The 17,019-nt window shown below is 43.7% G+C and overlaps 1 protein-coding gene across 2 annotated transcripts in view; it reads left to right on the top strand.

Moving 5' to 3' along the window:
* The window catches only part of LARS2 (leucyl-tRNA synthetase 2, mitochondrial), a 75,483-nt gene that overhangs the window by 25,031 nt on the left and 33,433 nt on the right, over positions 1-17,019 (top strand). For both annotated transcript variants that reach the window (XM_066628287.1, XM_066628286.1), the window contains exons 8-12: positions 9,632-9,739; positions 10,187-10,346; positions 12,802-12,906; positions 14,473-14,588; positions 16,059-16,342. In XM_066628287.1, coding sequence (XP_066484384.1) covers positions 9,632-9,739; positions 10,187-10,346; positions 12,802-12,906; positions 14,473-14,588; positions 16,059-16,342 — 773 coding nt within the window. The remainder of the gene's footprint in view (positions 1-9,631; positions 9,740-10,186; positions 10,347-12,801; positions 12,907-14,472; positions 14,589-16,058; positions 16,343-17,019) is intronic.

Below are 17,019 nucleotides of genomic sequence, written 5' to 3'. Positions count from 1 at the left end.
ATGTCTGTTTCAAGTGTTGGAAATACTAGCAGTAAAGTTTGTTTTTTTTAACTAATCAGTTTGGTCCTCCACCATCAAAATAAATGTTTTGGTTAAAATGTTCAAGTGTAACCCCTAAGCACCCGTTGGACTGGGAATTTGTGCCTCCAACCCATTTGTGTTTGACACTCTCAGAACTCAGCTGGATCTAGCCACAGCATAAATTGCACATCAGATGGGCTGTTGTTTTTGAATATGCGTAGAACAAGAAAACACCTTTTCTTTTCAAAGGAAAATGAAATACTCCCTGTTAACAGAAGGAGCGTGATCTAATCTCAGAAAGGCATTCTTAAAAATAGGCAGTTTCACATCACTGTCAGCAGACTAGGGGCCCAATCCTATGCAATTTTCCAGCACCAGTGCAGTTGCAATGCAGCCCCAAGGTAAAGGAACAAATGTTTCCATACCTTAAGGAGGCCTCTGTGACTGCTGCTCCACCCCAAGATGCAGTGCATGCCCCATTGGCACAACTGTACCGGCACTGGAAAATTGAATAGGATTGGGACCTAGGTCTCTTTTTTTTCCCCATTTTTGTTTCTCTATCTTTTTCATGTTTTAGATTAGCTTTTCTCATGACGCTTTATTACCACTCTTACTCTCTTAGCAGAAGAATATTAAAGCTGTTTTCAGGCTTTTGCAGGCCTAAGAAGCTGTAGGTTTGTGTTCTGTTCCTCCAGAGGTGCTTTGACCTTCACTTCCCAAAGGTTCATGATCTGCCAGCATACCAAATGCGTAAGCTGTTCATCTATTGTGGCAGGATTAGGAGCAGCCAAGCAGTCTTGATTCTTCTGACTGAATATCAAAAATATCAGTTTCTCAGTGATTTAGCTGATGCAGATCAGAAAACCCCATTGCATAGGCTGGGGCTTAACACACGTTAAGGAGACATTTCTTCCCTTACCCCAGCCTGCTTCTTCCCAGTTCTAGATACAGCATGGACCATGCGACCCTGCTGTGTTAGTGCTGGTTAGAATTGGGTTGTGAATCCTGAATGAACTTTAACAGTGCACTCCTAGGCACGTCTACTCAAAAGTAAGCTCCACTGGGTTCATTGAGGCTTACTTCAAGGTAAATGTATATAGAATTGCAGCCTGAAGCTGTTAACAGTCAGTTGATAGCCTATGCAATAATATCTATTTGGCAGTTCCATCTTGTATATTGAATCTTAAGAGTTCCACTCTTCTGTCAGGGTAGCTCACTGCTGAATTGGGGATCTGAGATGTGGAGACCAGGTAGTCCAAGTTGTAGCCAGGGCCCCAGAATACATTACAAAAGAGGTCAGAAAAATGTATCCTCGGCTAGTATTGTTAGTACACCCTTACCTATTTTTGAAAACCGACTGACTTTAAATAAACCGAAGGGCTTAGTTTCAAAGGTATCTTTGATCCTTACGCATTCTGTTAAGGCAGGACAATAAAGGAAAACTGGGGAAAAAATTAATATAGTTGTACATGAAATGTGTAGAAAAACATGTAATGACTCAGAGCCCAATCCTGTGGGAGCTGTGCTGCTGAGTACAGTTGCAAACGTGCCGTAAGGCATGTTTGCGGGGCTCACTGCCAGGCTCCCGCTGGTGCTAGGCCAGCGCCGACCAGTGCTGGGCTAGCATTAGGTGGTTGCCCAGGTTCCGCGGCTTGGCAGTTTCTGGGACCGCCGGGCTGCGAAATGGGAGGCAGGGACGGGGGCGGGGGCAGGCGGGAGGCGTGCTAGGGGATGGGAGGGAGGAGGATCTGCGAAGCTCTGCAACACAGGATCCAAGGCGCTCGTGGAGGGCTGCGCGCCCTACACGAGCGCCTTTTTCATTGCGGGGCTGCTTACCTTACCCGTGGGAAGTGGACAAATGTCCCCTTCTCCTGAGGTGCCTCTCGCAGTAGCGTGGGAGGCGCAGTATTCGGCAGTAACCCTCCTTAGTGCCGCCGAGCTGGGGTGCCCCAGGCAGCTCAGGATTGGGCCATCTGCTAGGAATGTATGTGATGTGCATTCTAGAGAACTTTTATAAACTGTAAGATAAATGTTTTGCTATACGTAATCTGGCAAAGACATTCCCAGTATTGGAGATGCAAGTGGTAAGATGTACTTTCATGTTGAGTAAAATTGTACTGAAGAAATTTCACCCAAACTTTAAAAGTGTAATAACGTGATTTTCCCAACATCCAATTATTGTTTTATAGGGATATCTTCAAGGACACATTATTAGAACATATTACTTTGGTCACCAATAAACTAATAGCAGCATAAATTGTCACAAGAGTGCAGAAGACTGCGCAGATTCCTTTTGCTGGTTTATGGATAGGGAAACTTTGGATCTTGATGCTTCTACAGAAAACTATTGTTTATAAGCATCAAGACTTTAGAAGACCAAAACTCTTCCAAGCAACAGTTTCCAAGGAACTGATACCTTCTTATGGATTTTTTGAATTGGACAACAGTAAGAAAATGTGACTGTGCAAAATTCTGGCTTTAAATTGACCTTGTTCTTTGGTATTATTTTTTATTTGGACTTATTCTGATGCTTAAATTTGGATTGAGACTAGAGGTGCTTCAGTCCTGTGCCCATTGACCTGTGAGTAGGTCACATTGGAGTCACTTAGTTCGAAGTACTCATACATAGGATTGGGCTGTAGGTGATCTCTCTTTTCATCTTGCTCTCCTGCTTTAACTGTGCTGCATTTTACTTTGATGAACTTTTTCTCTTTATTGATTTTTAAACAATAAATAAAATTGTAAAATAGTCAAAAAAGAATTTTCTTAAATATTGGGCAGCTTAGGTTAACTCCTTGTAAAAGAAATTTTAGATATGTTTGATTTTATTTTTTTAATGATCTCTTCCTGCTGCTCGTATTCGGGTCCAGATTTTATCCCTGCATCTAAGCAATCTGCACTTCTCCACCCACCTTGGCACATGAAGGATAGAAGATTGAACGTTTCCTTTCCACAGTTTGTTACAAGCTGAAGGTTCCCATTTCCTTGTTTAATATTCTGGTGTGTTAATCAAGTGTAGTTTGAACAAACCTCAAATTCCTGAGTTCAAATAAATAAGAAATGGTGGGAGAAAAGTTTTCCATCTCCTCATTTCATACATGGACTCAAGTCTTGTACTCTTAACAATAAACCTTTATTTGTAATACTTGAACCTGATTCTTATCACTAGTTTTCTAGAAGGTAGAAACAGTCCTGTTTTTGTCATTACTTAGGCCAAGGGTCGGCAACCTTAAACACTCAAAGAGCCATTTGGACCCATTTTCCAGAGGGAAAAAAACCTCAGGAGCCACAAAACCCTTTTGACATCTAAAATGAAGATAATACTGCATATATAGTTTTTTTTAACCTTTATGCTCTTATAGGTCCCATTTTTATAATGTAGCCCCCTCTTGTAGCTTTTAGTTAGTTTTGTCATACATTCTTGTCCTGTGTTTTCAGACCCCTGGCCCTCTATGGTGTTTTGCCTGATTCCAAAGCCATTCACTGCCTGGAGAATTAGGCCCACTTTAAGCAAATTAGCTCCCCTTCTTTCCCCCCAACAAAGGACCCTGGTTCTGCCCTGCAGTCCTGCTGGACCCCACCTCCAGGGTAGCTTGCTTGTTCAACCTGCAGAGGTCCTCTCTCCTGCCAGCAGCCTCCCACCACTACAGCAGCCCCTTGGTCCTCAGCAGGTCTTGGGCACAGCAGACACACACCAAACTCAAGTGTTTCCAGCAGTCCATTAGTCACAAAGTCAGTCAGAGTATCCAGGGCAGAGTCCAAAGTCAATAAGCCAAGTCACAGTCCAAGGTCAGATTCCAAAGTAAGTCAATCAAATCACTCAGAGTATCAAAGTCAATAAGCCCAGTCAGTCAGGTCTCATCTCATCCCTGCACTCCTTCTACAACCCACACCCCCTTCCTGCCTCAGGTGGTCCTTATATCCCTGAGGGCCCTATTGTCTTCAAGTGGCTGCAGCTGTGCAGCACACTCTGCTGGATCCCAGGCCTTACCCTTAAAGGGGCCACTGCTGACACCACATCTACCTCCTCACCAGATCTTCCAGGATTCCAATACATATGGCGGTTATGACATCTGTTTATCTTACATGGATACTAAAGAACTCCCCCCACCTTCCAGAGGCACCCTGCTGGAAGGAAAAAAGGACACAGACTCCAGAGGTGGGGAAGAGAAGAAGGGGAGGCAGCCACAGGCCAGCTTCTGCCCTGCCTGCCTGCCCTCTCTCACTCAGGCTGCAACCCTCTCCACACTATCCTGGGAGTAAGCCCCATTGGCTACAATGGGACTTCTGAGCAGACAAGTTGGTTGGAGCTCTCAGGTTGCAGTCCTCTCCACACTTTCATGGGAGGAAGCCTCACTGACTACTTGTGAGTAGACTTGCATAGGAGGGGGCTGAGGCTGCAGCCCTCCACACCTTCCTGGGAGGAAGCCCCACTGACTACAGCGGGGCTTACTTGTGAGTAGACCTGTACAGGAGGAGGCTGAGGTTACAGCCCTTCACACCTTCCTGGGAGTAGCCCAGGGACTACATGGGGCTTACTCTTGAACAGATCTGGCTTAACCTTGAGCAGGCTCCAAGGCTGCAATCCCAGGCACCCTTTCCTGGGAGTAAGCTTCATCCACTGTAATGGGGCTTACTACTGAATAGACACACAGGATGTCTCCTCTCTGTGGAGGAAAAGCCTCTCCTTGCACTGAGTGGGGACCTGCTCAGGGAAAGGTGGGCTGCAAGGGCTCGCAATGGCTGAGGAGGAGGGCGTCCTGCTGGAGAGTTGGGGAAGGGAAAAACAGGGAGCTTAAGCCTGCAGTGCGGGCAAAATTGAAAAGGGAAACCAATGTGGAGCAGGTGGGGGTGAAGGGAGAGGAGGGCAGTGAGCTCGGGTGGAGGGAAGCAGCCTGCCCTCCCAACACAGGTGCCTCCTGTTACCCCCTTTGCCACTTTCACCTGGAGGAGACACAGCAGACAGCTGAAAGAGCCACATGCGGCTCTAGAGCCGCAGGTTGCCGACCCCTGACTTAGGCTTTAAAATCTTATGTATATGTAGTAGTGTGTTGTAAATCTATGGGCTACAAAATTCTTATTTTCCAAAGAAGAAGATGCCCTCTTTTGGCTGTAACATGATTTTTTCATGTTTCTGTTTAAGTGAAGGGAATCTCTTGGGATTTTAACGATATGACAAATCTTTGATTTTGTCTTCATACACTTTCATTATTTAATCAGTTTATGTAGCCTCTGATGCAGTGTAGATCTTGAATAGAATTTGAAAGGTTCCCCTCTGGACACTAATCTTTTCTCTTTGTAACATCTCAGATCTGTTTTCAATCTAGGTCATCACTTTGTTAGGTACGCCCAGCTCCATAATTCCCTCATCTCTCCGTCTCTTAGCAACTGGTGCTGTTGACTGCCATCTCTGAACAATATCAAAATTTCCTCTTGCATAGCTGAAATCTCTTCTTCATAATAGATCTTCTTTTCCATAAATTTGTGTATTCTGATTTCCACTGCAACCTATTCTTTTTGGGAAGTAATGCTCATTTGTCAGTATAATTCTCTCTTCTGTCACCCTGCCTGAGGGATCTGAAACTTGGATTCAAAAATCCCCCAAATTTAGTGGTCAGTGCCATGTTTTTGGAGGCCCAAAGGCAAAGTGCTCTGGGTCCTCATGGAGCTCTCTGCCTGCACACTGAGATGGTACATTGGTATCATTCAGTCGTACTGAAGCTTCATGGGTTGGCCTGGCCAGTTGGGCTCTCTGATGGACAATAGGTCCTCAAGCCAATGTCTGTCCTGGCAAGTCTTGGTCACCACCACTGTTAAGGATCAGTTTCTATAGATGAAGATGATACTGTTGTGTATGTGTCACCTGGGTCCAGCCTGGGGGCCAGGAGCTCCCCAGGAGCAGGGATCTCCTCTAGGGTAGAGGCCCCCTCAGGAGTAAGACCCAAGTACTCCCGGGAATGGGGTCCCTTACAGAGCACATACCTGGGAGGAGGAACAAGGACCAGCTGGGAACACCAAGCAGGCACATGGTTAGAAGGGGTGGGGCCGGCCCAAGAGGGAAGAGGCCTCATAAGGAGCCATAAGGAAAGGAAGGAGGGAAGTTGCTCCTCTCCAGAGAGGAGTAAGGCTCGGGGAAAGCTAGGGGGAAAGCATCATCCCTGCCTAAGGGAAAAGAGAGAGGCCTCCAGAGGGAGGGGATGGATGTCTGCCCTGGAGAGAGGAGACTGGGGGGGAGACTTCCCTGAGTCAGGACCTGCCTGGACACAGAGGGTGATCCCTAGAGAGATGGGGCTGTGGAGACAGGGGATTGGAGCCAGCTATACCCTGTGGGGGCCAGCTGGCTGGGAAGCTAGCACGGAGATATCAGGGGTCCTCCTAAGGCCAGACAGCTTGACCCCGACTGGCAGGGTTGCATCCTCCAAGAGCCCTGACCCCAGGCCAAGGGATTCAGAGCGGAAAGCTGGTGCTGACAATGCCCAGGAACGGGTAGGGTCAGGTCCAGAGCCCACCAGACGACGGCGACACAAGTCAGCATGATGTATGTAGGTCTGTGGCGTAACAGTCCACATGAATGTAAAACAGCTGACGCTATTAAACTGCCTGTGTCAAGCAACTATACCCGCCTCCCGTCTGTTAATCTGACACCGCCCATCATTCAAGGACCGGGTAAGCCCCTCACGCTCGCTTGCAACCCCAGGGAAGGGGCCTCCTCCCGCTATGGACATTACAGTATGGTACACTGTTGCTTCCTTCTAGAGATTGCACTTAATCCTTTTAGAGGAATATGCGAGGCTGCTTCTTGTATTGGTAGCATAATGTGCCATAATGATCTAGTTTCTACCTCAGAGCACTTACCCTGGATTCTTTCTTATACTGAGAAGGGAGCTCATCTTATTACTTGCCTGCTAAACTCAGGCTGTTTCTTCTGCTTCCCTAATGTTGCTGGGAACCATCTAAGTTGAATTATAACTTGGATGTGTATAATATATGCTAAGTAGATAGACACTAGGGTTATTTTTACATTCAATTTCTTGATTAGGGCTTTTCATCAAAGCTGCCAGTCAACAAGTCTTTATCAGACCAATATAGACACTATATATGCTTCCTTTAAAAAAAAAAAAAATTGCCTAAGCCAACTTGTTTGCATTCTGTTATGATCTTGAAGTAACCTTGTTCTTTTATTAAAAGGCTCATGCCTAGCCACAGAATTGTCTGTTCAGAGGCTTTGACTTCTTCAGATCACCTTTTCGTACAACATCCTCATATTACAAATATATATGGTTTTCTCTGCCTTGACCCCCAATGATGTCAAGTGCTCTGACATTATTGCTCTCACTTTGAATATAAATAATGGCTTAATATTTCCTTTGCTCTCTTGGTACGTTATGCAAGTGCTGTTTACTGTTGATTTGCCCTTAATGCATACTAAATTGCATTTTAACCTTTAGCTACAGCCTTATTTTTCCATTGGACTCTTTTCCTTATATTAAATCTGTCCTGTTGTTCTGCTAGAATTTCATTTAGTCATTTGTGTGAGGTTATAAAGCTCTGACCAATTTTCATGTCTTTTCTTTCTACAAAATTGGACCACATGCCCATTCAATTAAATTTTCCTCAAAGGTTCAACTTACCATTGGTCAGGGTAAGGCAGCCCCTTCTCTCAACACCCAGTTTGATGTCACCATTAAAGGTGGTAAATGGTCAATTATGGAGTTTGTTGTTTTTACCCCATCTGGGGAAGGGGAGCACATTTGAACTTCCTTCCACAGGCATCAAAACGTCTAGGGTCATCTCTCTTTTCCCCTCCCTTACATATTTACAAGTCCAAGACACATGTCCCTTCTTTCAAGCTGGATTTGAAATTTTCACCATTTGTTTCCTGATGCTAGATCATACCTCTTGGGTGCCTAAATAAATGATTCAAGGATACAAAGAGGATAAATCCATAGCTCAGTGGAAACATGCTTGCTTTGTACGCGGAAGGTCCAGGGTTCAACCCCCAATACTTTGAGGTTGGGCTGGAAGGACCCTTGACTGAAACATAGGAGAGCTAATGTCAGTCAGTGTCAACAGTTGTGAGATAGATGGACCAGTGATCTGAGTTGGTATAAGGCAGCTTCCCATGTTTCCATTAGTCTGACTTAAAAATGGGCATTATTCAAATATGCTTGTCTGTCAGACTCTGTTTGGAAACTCTTTTTCTCCTATACACATACTTACAGTGGTGTTTCCTGACTTCTTTGAAAAGTTACACAAGTATATAATTTCACTCTGAAAATGTCCCGTACTTGAATGATAGCAGTACCTCAGTAATATCGCTTTATTTCTGACTTGTGATTTTTCTACAGCTTGGAAGGGAGTACAACAGGTTATTGTCCCTACAGCAGATAAAATCCAGTTTTTCCAGATGAAAAACATGAAATGACAATATCTGTTAATAAGATTTAGAGGTTTTTGTGGAATGCCAAATATCTTTTATGTGGCACTGCAGTTTTTATAAGTCAGCAAGGAAGGACAATGTGATAAGGAGCCAAAATGCAAGCCATTTTTGAATAATGAAGTGTGCATGAGAAATAGTTCATCCTTAAATTTTATTTATAGTTCTGAATGTCGGGGCCCCTCCCAGATGCCCTGACCCCCGACTTACCCTGGAGCAGGCACCCCACGCCCAGGGTGGGGAGGCTTCCCTGCCCTTGAGGGGGGCAAAGAAGGTTGGCTCACCCCAACCAGACAGAGGGGGCTGGCAGGGCAAACAAGGAACACTGAAGGAAACAAGCCAGGAAAAGGAAAGGCCTTTTCTGCCCCACATGGAGGAAGGGGAGGGCTTGCTCCATAAAACAGGGAAACCAGAGATGAGAGGCAGGCAGTGTGAAGCAGGGAGCTGTGAGGTGAACAGCTCCTGCTCCCAAGCCAGGTGTGGCAGCTCTGCTAAGGAGGAGGACAAGGGTGCTGGAACCCCTCCCCCCTCCAGCCAATCTGAGGCCTCCCTGGGGGTGGAACAAGCCTCTCCAGGCCCCTCCAGGGGTGGGCCCCTACACTGAACTCATTCTTGAAATTGGTGCCAAATTTTCAGCTGCAGTATGAATCTTTTATATGCCATTCAAGTTGTCTAAATAGAAGAAAGAGCACTATATATAAACTGCACCCAGAGCTGGCTACAGGTAACAGCTGGTTGCATACACTGTCCTCTGGTGTCCTTCTATACATGTAGAACCTCTGTACCATGTCTGTCCTCTGTGCACTGTGCTTAGTATCTAGGGTTTGGAAGGAGTCATATTTCTCAAGCACACTCTCACACACCCACCCACAAAAAAAAAAGAGAGTGAAAGAGTCACTGCTCAATGGCAAAGCATCTCCTTTGCATGCAGAAAGTCCCAGATTCTATCTCTGGCATTTCCAGGTAGGGCTAGGAAAGACCTTGCTTGAAAAGCTGGAAAGGTACTGCCAACCAACGTAGACAATACTGAGCTAGGTGAACTCATGAGTTAGGAAGTTCTTCTTACCATCTCCTCCCACCTGGAAGCCATGTTTCATATGGAGGAGGAAAAAGCAATGCCAGTATGTTCTACCCATGTTTGAATTCCTAAAATGTGCTCTTTCATTATGACAGGCTCTGCTTGATGCTTTGCCGGAACTCCCCAAGTGGTATGGAATAAAGGAAATGCAAGCAAATTGGCTAGGGGACTGCACTGGCTGCTACTTTGAGTTCATGTTGAAGGTGAGCTATTTTTTTTTTTGTTAAGGATTGAGGCATTGCTGAAAATTGCAATATTTCCCATAATATCCTGAAGGTGACTGAAAAATGTAAAAATATGAGAGAGATTAGAAAGTACACATGGGTTGTGGATGGATTAGGGGTGCCCTTTGAAGCGGAGATCAAGAGTACCCATGAGATTGTATGCTCCCTCCTTTCTCCCCTCCTCTTTTGTGTACAAACTGTTTCTTCAGTTTCACAGAAGGCTGAAGCATGCATGGTGCTTTTGGACCATGATTAAGACCATGATTAGGATTGTGCCCTAGGATGCCTAAAGAATTATTGTGTTCTCCAATTGCACAATGTTGTCTTTATAATTAATAATAATCATCTTTTAAATAAGAGTTATAGTGGAAAAAGTGTATGTTTCTCTGGAGAAAATTGATGTAACCTTTTATGATCTTTTGTCAGGTTAATAACAAACCAACAGGAGAGACAGTAGCAGCCTATGCACATATACCCGAAGCCATATATGGTGCTTCCCACTTGCATATCTTGCCCAACCATAGACTGTTGCTTGGAAATAGCTGTCTAAAGGAAGTCTTCCAGAAGGATTTTGTCCCAGGCAAAGGTTATTTTCTGTTTGTTTATATTTTGTTCTAGCAGTACTTGATTTATTAAGGCATATGGTTGCCAGTGTAGCTTAACAGCATCTGCTTGAAAAGGAAACTTGACCCAAATGGACCAATTCACATGTAATTTTTTTTCCCAAACATGGGAGCTTTTCTGCAGTTAATCTGTGACAGGAATTAGGCACTTGTTAATTCCCTGAATGGTCACAAGTATGTCAAAACTGCTGACTTTGGAGGCTCCGTCAAGTGAAAAGTGTGTAATTTAGCATTGTAATTCATATATTTATTTGCTACATTTTATCCCACTTTTCTCCCCTGTCCAAAAATGCCCCCTTTGCACCTCCAAACTGTCCTTCCACCACCCTCTCCCAGTCCCCGCGCTACCCAGTGTGAACTTACTTGTGCCAGCCGGCATGGGGATCTGAGGAGCTACTGAGCTGGCATGGGCCTCTGCATCAGCCCAGATGGATCTTGTGTATCCACAAAGGTGCCTTATGGCATGTTTGCAACACTCTGAGTAAGCACATGAATGGCCACACCAACTCAAGCGCACGTTAGGATTGCGCTGTAAGTTATTTATAAAGCTTAAAATATCCTTAAACAATTAACCTCAAAATCATACTACAAAACCAGCAGAAGAGGCAAAGCTCGTAAAAACAGCATGGCAGTAAAAACTCAGATGATTCCCATATCAATTTTTTATGTTTTGAATTGTTATAATTGATAACCAAGAAGTGATAACATAAACAAATTTTTATTAAAATGGAGCAGCAACATAGTAATATAGCCCAGGAAGTAGCCTTTAGATTTTTGACACTGTGATTAAAAAAGCAATTAAATAGCAATCAGAATGAATCCACTTTTCCAGATATGCAATATAGTTCGGATGCAACACTAAGTGGTGGCCTGATGGTAACATGAACATAATGGCAAAGAGCTTCGGCTAATGTGCTTTACTTCATTTGTTGCCTCTTAGAGAGTGATTCCCTCCTCCCGTTCTTAGTTCAAAGGAAATAATGGTTTTGTCACTTCATCCAAACCAGCAAACTCCAGTTTGCACTTTGTCGTACAATCCAGGATTTGATCTTGTTCTATGATTCTAGTTTGCAGGATATTTCTCCTGTTCCTCTTTCAGCTTAGCAAGAAGGCAAATGTATACAATCACTTTATATATTTTATCTGTGGCTATGCATCTGGGTTTAGAAACAGACATCTGTAGGATTCTGTTTTAAAACATTCAGCCACTATAGATAATATGTACATTCCCCCCTTCCCCTTTTGCTGCTGCTTCCTCTGTCAGCATGCAACATTACATACTATTACATTATCCTTTTATGAGCTAAAATATAGAGAGAATAGTGGTACCTATGTTGGGCTACAGTAGTTTGCTTTCCTAAGAAACAAATGGCAAATGACACCTAGTGATAAAGCACAAGATTGGGGCTGCAATACTGTGCACACTTTATACATGCTTGCACTTACCCCTTTGAATGCAGTTGGACTTTCTTCCCAATAAGCACATATAGGATTATGCTGTAGGACTCTTAAAACCAAAGACATGACAGAAAATCTCAAAACTGGCACCATAAAGCTATACAAGGGGAAAAGACTCCAGCGCAGTGACAAAAATATACATCTGTTATGTCTTTATATACCTTTTATTTACATATCCACTTCCTTTTTGATTTGCAAAAAATATTTCAATAAATTTTTTCTGTAAAGAACAGAATTAAATGAGAAGGCACAAATTTGACAAGAAAAACTGTCAGCAGCTTGAACCATGTTGTAGTCATTAAAAACCAATCAAAATTCAATTATGTTGCTTTAACCCATTTCTACCTAGCCCACAGGTGCACAAATTTATCCCTGCTATGTGTATGCAACATTGGGAGGAAATGGTTTAGAGTCCAATCCTGGGCTTGACGCACTAGCTTACCATTAGTTAGCAAGCGCAGGGGGGTAGGTGGGGGGGAGGCGTTCCAGGGAGGGGGAGGCAGGCGGATGGCAGGGAGGAGGCAAGATGAGGAGAGGGCAGGCGGGAGGCGTGCTGTGGGGAGGAAGGGAGCTCCACTCCACTGGATCCTGCCCGTTTGTGTGGGGCTCAGCACCCTACACAAACATCTTTACCTCATTGCGACCTTTTGGTCAGCGCTGAATTGAGTAGCCCCATTGCGGGGCTACTTCCCTTACCCGGGAGAAGGGGACGAAAGTCCCCTTCTCCCAAGGTGCCGCCTGCAGTAGCCCTAGTTGCACAGGATCCGGCGGCAGCCATTTTTGGTGCTGCCGAAGCTGTGTGCCATGGGAGCTCAGGCTTGGGCTGCCCATCAAGCTAACGTTCAATATTCAAGTGCTGTTCCTTGAGGATTTAAGAACAAAATGCAGCTCTAGACCTTAGTTATAACTTAGCACTCTTTGCTGTATGTCTCTTTATTATGTTTGCTTTCTTTTTGGTAGACTCTCTTACTTCAGTGTCAGCTGTGAATTTGCTCACCAATCAGGAGGTTCCTGTAGTCATTTCAGCAAAATTGGAGTTTGAAGGCCATCTTGATACTAAAATAGGTTTGTACTAATATAAACATACAGCAGTATGTTTTTATACAGAATGTGGAAAGAACAGAACTTATGTCTGGAATGATTGAAGGGACTATATCTGACTTTTTGAAGCACGCGTAGGAGAAAGGAAGGTTTGCTGTTTGACATGACTACCGCAGATAGACTTTTTGCATGGCAGAGAGCTGTTGATACAGTCTAATTTTTGCATTCTGGTTTATTGCCTAGAAGACCGGACCATGACAGTGTTAGTCTGCTTTAATGCTGATGCCTCTTTCAGTGAATTGAAATGTTAAAATAGTGGACTTCAGAATTAACGAACTGCCATTGAAACCAGTTGGAAAAGAAATGTTGAGTTGGGTACTAAATTTAGTTAGTTATGACTAACTCAACTTAAGGTACAAACCATTATTATTTTCCTCATTTTACATTTATTGTTTCCAGTTGACAACTTAACCCAGTTCTGCCCAGCCCACAGGTGTGCACATTTGATCCCTGTTGCGTATGTGCAACTTTGGGCAGAAATGACTTAAAGAGAAAACACACACACACAATAAATACTTGATTAGAAAGATAGGACAAATGTGCAAAATAGATTGAAATTAATTTAGATTGTCCATAATATAATTTTTAATTCTAATTTTGACTTGGATTTTAAAAAATCTTCTTTCCAGTCCAATCTTAAGCATATTTTCTCAGATCCACTGTATTCAGTGGGGCTTACTCTCAACTAAGGGCCCAATCCTATCAAATTTTCCAGTGCCAGTGCAGCTGTGCCAGTGGGGTGTGCACTGTATCCCTTAGTGGGGAGATAGTCACAGAGGCCTCCTCAAGGTATGGAAACATTTTTTCCCTTATCTTGGGGCTCCATTGCAGCTGCACCAGTGCTGGAAAATTGGATAGGATTGGACCCTGCATATGTTTAGGATTACAACCTAAGGTTCCTAGATGAGGCACTCGGTAGTCAAGTTAATGCTTAACTTTTGTTTTAAATCCCATGTTTGAGAAACATCTATCCAAAGTCTCATTGGGCTTATTGACACAGAGTTATGATTTGGATCCTAACTTTGCACTGCAAGCAAACCTTGCTACTTAATGTGTTCAGATGGATTTCCTAGCAGGAATTTAAAATGTTGAGGTGCAGACGAGTAATAAAGCGAGAGTGAAAAACCAGAAGTTTATTGCACATTTGTTCATCTTGGAATACAAAAGACTAGCCACAGTTAATGGGGAAGATTCTCATGTACTACTATGATTATAACTAATTATTCTATCAATACTTCTTGCATTGATTGAGTGAGATGCAGAGAACTTTAATTTAATGAGGGTGGCTGGGGCAGTGGTGATAGGAGTCCGTTTAAATATTTTTGTAGCCTGAAAATTTTTGTAGCCTGAAAATGTAGCATGTAGATTTTTGTAGCCTGAAAATAAGAGAGGCATAGGGTTAATGAGACTGGTGCTGTGTACTCTTGGAGAGCTGGCTAAACTATGACTCAGAAAGCTTCTGGTATGCAGTTTCACTGAAAAATTGAAAAGTGGTCTTAAAACACACTTTAATCTATTTTCCTTCCCTAGGAATCCCTTGCACCACACCAGATGATGCTAACATTGCCAGAAATTTGGGTTTGTCTTTTGAAGAAGTCATTGAAATTCTTCCAGATGGTTCAGAGAGACTGATCAACTCTGGAGAGGTTGGTGCATTACTGTGAGTTTCTGCAATATCGCCTTTCAAGTACCAGGTCCAGTGAATTTACAAAGTAGAATATGTTTGAATACAATTTCCTTGCTTTTGCATGCTGGTCAGTGGCCTTGGCCCGATCTGGGCATTCAGAGCAGGAGCTGTGGACCGCCGTGTCCGCCCTCCTGTAGAGGAAGACACTTGTGTCAGGTGGTAAGTTGAAAGCTACATTTATTAAAGCTGCCTCTTTGGGAAACACTGCTGAAAGAGTGTACTCAGACAAACCAAGGCTGAGGCTGTTTTATCAAGTGCCCCATTCCTCCTTCTATCGCAGGGCTCTCTAAACTTTTCGGCCAAAGGGCTGCATCAAATATCTGGCACAGTGTTGAAGGCCGGAAAAAAAATTAAATATAAAATTTAAATACATTAGAGATGGAAATTGAATGAATGAATGGGCTCAAATGTCCAGGATTTCTCTAAGCACCAACACAGCCAAGAAATAAAGCACACACTTAAATAGACCCCCATTCCCCCACAAGCACAAGTCCGGTTGTGTTTGGTCAACTGGGTCAGAGACTCTCAGGGGATCAGAGGCTCGCCACTGGCCAGATAAAGGCTCTCCGTGGGCCACATCTGGCCCCCAGGCCAGGGTTTGGAGACCCCTGCTCTATCGTAAGGGTCTTTGCTGCTATCTTAATATAGTAATATAGGGTTTGCTGGTGTCTGCGGTTCGGGGCATCTCTGGTAGGTCTTAGAACATAGCCCCTGCAAATGTGGGGGGACTACTGTACTATTGATTTGGGAGTTCTGCTGATCTGGATCAAAGTGTGCAGCCTGGTTTTGAATAGGATTATATCTCCATCTGAAGAACCAAGTAAGCAGTTGCAGGAGAGGTGTGCATCTTCTGAATCTATTGGTGTGCTTGGATATTCAGCTGGCATCAGTAGTCAGGAGTGCCTTTGCCAGCTTTGGCTGGATCATCAGCTGTGGTCTGATTTGGAAAATGTAGATCTGGCCTCAGTCATCTATGCACAGGTTGCATTCAAGCTAGACTACTGCAATATATTTTCTGTGTGGGCTCCCTTTAAAGACATTTTGAAAACTCCTGAGGGTTCACAATGCATCTTCCAGATGCTAGAAAAGGCAAGAAACCAGACATACCCATTTCACCAGTTTTATACGAGTTATATTGGTTACCAGTTTATTTTTGAGCTCAGTTTAAAATCCTGGAGTTAACTCACTCCCAGGCCATTTAGGTGTTTAAATGTTACCTTAAGGATCATCTTCGCCTATGTGAGCCTATACAAGACTTAAGATCATTGTCACATGCTCTGCTCCCTAGCCTCCCATTAATTCAGATCTGAATGATAGCAGAAATTGGACCTTTTCAGTGGCAGCAGACTGGATAGAAATGAGTGAATAAATAATACATAGGGATATCGCTGTGATTTTCATAGCAGTATAAATAGTGTCTCTTTGTCAGTTCACAGGTATGAGTAGACAAAAAGCATTAGAGGCCATCACTCAGCAAGCCAGAAATAAAGGAGTAGGAGGACACCTAACAAGCAATAAATTAAAAGATTGGCTGATATCACGACAGCGCTACTGGGGAACGCCTATTCCAATCATTCACTGCCAGAACTGTGGTCCTGTCCCTGTGCCTTATGAGGACTTACCTGTCAAATTGCCTGACACAACATCCTTTACTGGAAAGGGTGGCTCACCTTTAGCTTCTGCTGCACACTGGGTAAAATGCTCGTGTCCAAGGTGAGTACACTGTACTACAGTTTTATCTCTGTTTATCCTGATCATACTTTGGCTGGGAGAAGAACAAATCTGGGGACTTCACTGCACACTAATGCAAATCAGTATTTTAAATCGGAGATCTCCAAACCTTTTGGCCAGAGGGCCGCATCAAATATCTGACATGGTGTGGAGGGCTGGAAAAAAAATTTAAATGTAAAATTTAAATAAATAGATTAGAGATGGAATTTAGATGAATTAATGAATGGGCTCATTCATTCAACCTCTCTGGCCCTCAGAACACCCTCCAGACAAAATCAGAGCACAGTTCTGGTTATGTTCAGTTGAGTGGGCCAGGGGCTTTCAGGGGACAAGAGGTTGGCCACAGGCCGGAAAGAGGCTTGCTGTGGTCCGCTTCTAGTCCCCAGGCCGGGGTTTGGAGACCCCTGTTTTAAATAACGTTTGGTTTGAACAATGGCTAATGTAGTGCTTTTAATTGGCAGTGAAGTCAAAAGCTTTGTGCTTTTCAAATATTTCTCACTGCTGTATGTACTGTGCCATTGCTTTTTGCAACATTACCAGTTGTCAGAGCTGAGCAATTTGGAACAGGCTCGTTTCTCTTCTTATTTGCCATATCTTTTTATAACAAAAGAGTGATAAGCATCAAGACAGAAGATAGAAGCGAGATGCATCTGAGTTCT

The sequence above is a fragment of the Tiliqua scincoides genome, chromosome 5, assembly GCF_035046505.1.
Source record: "Tiliqua scincoides isolate rTilSci1 chromosome 5, rTilSci1.hap2, whole genome shotgun sequence".
In the NCBI taxonomy this organism is placed as follows: Eukaryota; Metazoa; Chordata; class Lepidosauria; order Squamata; family Scincidae; genus Tiliqua; species Tiliqua scincoides.
This window is presented reverse-complemented; position numbering and strand designations above follow the sequence as displayed.